The sequence below is a fragment of the Limulus polyphemus genome, unplaced genomic scaffold, assembly GCF_000517525.1.
Source record: "Limulus polyphemus unplaced genomic scaffold, Limulus_polyphemus-2.1.2 Scaffold4359, whole genome shotgun sequence".
NCBI lineage: Eukaryota > Metazoa > Arthropoda > Merostomata > Xiphosura > Limulidae > Limulus > Limulus polyphemus.
Genome location: NW_013669969.1, coordinates 36,714 through 40,795, shown reverse-complemented (window position 1 = coordinate 40,795; position 4,082 = coordinate 36,714). Strand labels below are relative to the sequence as shown.

The following is a 4,082-nucleotide window of genomic DNA, read 5'->3' as shown; positions in this document are numbered from 1 at the left end:
ACACACACACACACACACACACACACACACACACACACACACACACACACACACACACACACACACACACACACACACTGATTGATTGAATTGAGAGAAAAAGATGCAAAATTAGTATCATGTTTTGCAACCACAGCTTCATTCCTGAAAAATACACGAAGAAGTACTCAATCCACCATTAAAACCATAGAAGCAAAGTTCGATTTCAGACTCAAAGAACTTCTAAGAGTCCAGAACTGTTCTAAATTCAAGTTTTATATAGCACAACCCCATGCATGAATAAGATGGGAGAAAATACTAGGCGCCACGATGTAATTTTTATTCACCATGGCAACCCGGTGCTCGGGATTTGTCGAGGCCTGTCATAGTATAATAGGTGATAAAGAAAGACTTGTAAATAATTATCAGTGTTATTGTGACAGTAACTTTTGATCAGAGTAAGCTACGCTCTTAGATGTCATACAAATCAGCAATCAGTAGATCACACTTTGTCAGCAGAAGAAATTATCTACTGTTGTAAAAGTCTTTATTATAGAAAAAGTTGGAAATTTTCTGAGAAGAAACCAAGTACTTGTATAGTAAAAACATGTTTAATTTTTTTTTTCATAGTTTAAGCCTATCTTCTTGGGTGTTGTGGATCCAAATAGTGATTCTGCCAAATACAAACGAGTGGTTGACACACAGAAATGCATCAGAGCAGGAGGTAAACATAATGATTTAGATGATGTAGGGAAGGATGTCTATCACCACACCTTTTTTGAGATGTTAGGGAATTGGTCATTTGGAGATTTTTTCAAGGTAAGTGTATTGCACTTTTCATATGGAGACTTTTTCAAAGAAATGTTGATTCATGTGTAAATGTGAACTGATTTTAAAATGTGTAAGAAATTGTATCTTGTGGTTTTGAATTTAATGTTTTCTGCTTGATCAGTACATAGAAATATATTATAATAATAATACTCAGTTTCAGTCTGCCCTGAAAATGTTCTTACATCTTACTATTTAGATGCAACTGTGCATGCACTTCATTTAAACAGATGTAAACAAAAGGCAGATGTAAATATACTTTCAAACAGATGTAAACAAAAAGCAGATGTAAACAAAAGGTAGATGTAAATATACTTTAAACAGATGTAAACAAAAGGCAGATGTAAATATACTTTAAATGGATGTAAACAAAAGGTAGATGTAAATATACTTTAAATGGATGTAAACAAAAGGCAGATGTAAATATGCTTTAGTACAGTGATTCTCAAACGTTTCAGGCTCCTTTTTAAAATTACAAACCCAGATCTAATTTTTAAAAAAAGAAAAAACAAACAAACCTAGTAACAAAAATTCATATTTTTAACACTTACCCATTAATGTGAAGGATGTGATTGTTTTTTCTGGCATGATTGAAGAATATTTGGTACCATTTTTGTCAATTTTAAGGGAAGTAAATACTTGTAAGTCTATGTAAGTAGAGGGTAAGTCTATAAGTGAGGAGAGTAGTATGTAAATGTACGTGGAAAGCTCAGGTGGGGCTTATTACAAATTTTATGATTTTTTGTGTTAATTGTGTTGTGTAGCACGGACATTAGCTCCACGTACCACTAGTGGAATGCGTACCACAGTTTGAGAATCTCTGCTTTAGTAGACATTTTGTACAACAACGTATTATTAATAAAGGCTTAACTAATGTTAGGCTTAAGACAAGTGGACTTGTACATTTTGGTATCTGAGATTATAGTTCTTTTGTATTTTTCTACAAATCCTGTATTTAATAAAGGACTGTTCCAATAAAGATACTAATTTGACTATAAATGTTTTGTGGATCTCTGCTAGTTTTTACATAAAAGTAGCTTCCAATTTTATTTAGGATTCAAAAGTCTTGAAAATCTTGGTATTAAAACTAAATATCCTTAAATATTTTTGTTTTATTATTTAGTCGAAAAATGGCATAAATCCTTTCCAAAGATGTTAAAGATAGCTCATAAATATATGTGTGTGTGTGTGTGCATTATTGACTATTATCTAGACTTCTATGATATGATACTTATGTTTGTTTCGTGTGACTAGGAAAATTAGGGCTTTCAAATAAAAAAGAACGTCAATCTGACTTAGATAATATAGCATGATCTGGAAAAAACCACAAAGTTCTTGTTTAGAAGTTTATAAAGTATCTTGAATTACATTGTAAAGTTTTTTTTTTTTCAACTTTAACACTGAAAAATCTGTACAAAGGAGATACTTAAATGGTCGTACTGATGTAACTGTCCAATGAAAAGATGAAAACCTCTTAATTTTTGTTTGGAAATTTAATAAATGTTTTAAAATTTCTAGTAGTGCTGTAATTAATTAATTTTTTTTTTACCTTATGGCAGCGAGAAATCTGTAATTGGTCATGGGAGCTACTAACGAAAGTGTACAAACTGCCCAAAGATAGGATGTATGTGACATATTTTGGTGGAGCTCCTGAATATGGACTTGAACCTGATTTTGAGTGTCGTGACATCTGGAAGGAAGTTGGGTTAGTGGAAAGACTAATAGTGCTAATATCAAAATAAAATAATGCTAATAAGTTACTATCGAAACTTAAACTTTGCTATATAATGTTAGTTGTTTTCAAGTGTCATAGCTAAACTAAGGAGTTTCAAAACATTTAAACAGAAAAGTTCGAAAAACAAAGTAAAAATAAATTGACTAATTTTTTTTTTTAAGAACACGAGTGAACATTTGAGTTTACTTCTTCAGAATTAGTTTGAAAATTTTTATCATTGGAAAAAAAAATGAATGAACTAACAGACTATATTCTAATCCTTTAAACACTGTTTATATGACAACAAACATTATTTTATGATGGTCTGGGTAATTAAATATGATGTTTCATAAAAACTAATGGGACATAAAGACTAATTTATCTTTTTTATGATCCTGGTAATTCTGTGATTAATTTCGTTGTTACACATTTCTCTTCTTAAGTCGTGGGCGGAATATGACGTCAGATATCAAAGTTAACCTTTGTTTTCCACCTCTTCAAATGTTTCATTCAGATCATTACAGGTTTAGTAAACATTTCACTTGTGGAAAAAATTTATAATTGTTTTATTATCTCACTGAAGCTGATACAGAAACTTTAATAATTACAGAGATATGACAATCAGTTTACAAAACCTAAACAACTACCATTACCATTAAACCTTAGCTCCATTACAGATATATGACAATCAGTTTACAAAACCTAAACAACTACCATTACCATTAAACCTTAGCTCCATTACAGAGATATGACAATCAGTTTACAAAACCTAAACAACTACCATTACCATTAAACCTTAGCTCCATTACAGAGATATGACAATCAGTTTACAAAACCTAACCAACGACTATAACCATTGCTGAACTTTTGTTTGTAAGTAAAAACGTTTTTGCCATGATTTAAATAAATGATTTGGTTGTGTATAAATCATTGATTCTTTAGCCAAACACATTGTTTTATACATCAGCTTTGTAAGCAAATGCAGACATTGGATTTTTTTGAATTTTAAATTAATTAACTTGACTTCTGGGAGAATACACAAAACATGTGCACAATGTTAATTTTTAATATATTTATTAAATGTTTTAGTGTTATTATTACACATTAGATAATCTTGTGGAGTTAAAATGTGCATACGTTTGTTTGTTTTTTCTTTTAACTAGATTGCCAGATGATCGTATTCTTCCATTTGGAATGAAAGATAACTTTTGGGAGATGGGTGAAACTGGTCCTTGTGGACCTTGTTCAGAAATCCATTATGATCGCATCGGGGATAGAGATGCTAAGCATTTAGTAAATGCTGATGTTCCAGATGTCCTGGAAATTTGGAACCTAGTGTTTATCCAGTTTAACAGGTTGGTATGATTCAGTTTGTCAATAAAAGATTGTAATGCTTGTTGGTCCATTAAATTCTGACTTGGTAGATTAACTTGTTTATTAATTAAGGCTGTAGTAACTGTCTGACTTGGTAGATTAACTTGTTTATTAATTAAGGCTGTAGTAACTGTCTGACTTGGTAGATTAACTTGTTTATTAATTAAGGCTGTAGTAACTGTCTGAC

At 31.0% G+C, this 4,082-nt stretch overlaps 1 protein-coding gene across 2 annotated transcripts in view; it reads left to right on the top strand.

The window, feature by feature from the left end:
• LOC106471030 (alanine--tRNA ligase, cytoplasmic) overlaps positions 1–4,082 on the top strand; it is a 32,366-nt gene that overhangs the window by 10,582 nt on the left and 17,702 nt on the right. For both annotated transcript variants that reach the window (XM_022399656.1, XM_022399657.1), the window contains exons 3-5: positions 610–798; positions 2,367–2,512; positions 3,685–3,876. In XM_022399656.1, the coding sequence (XP_022255364.1) occupies positions 610–798; positions 2,367–2,512; positions 3,685–3,876 (527 nt within the window). The remainder of the gene's footprint in view (positions 1–609; positions 799–2,366; positions 2,513–3,684; positions 3,877–4,082) is intronic.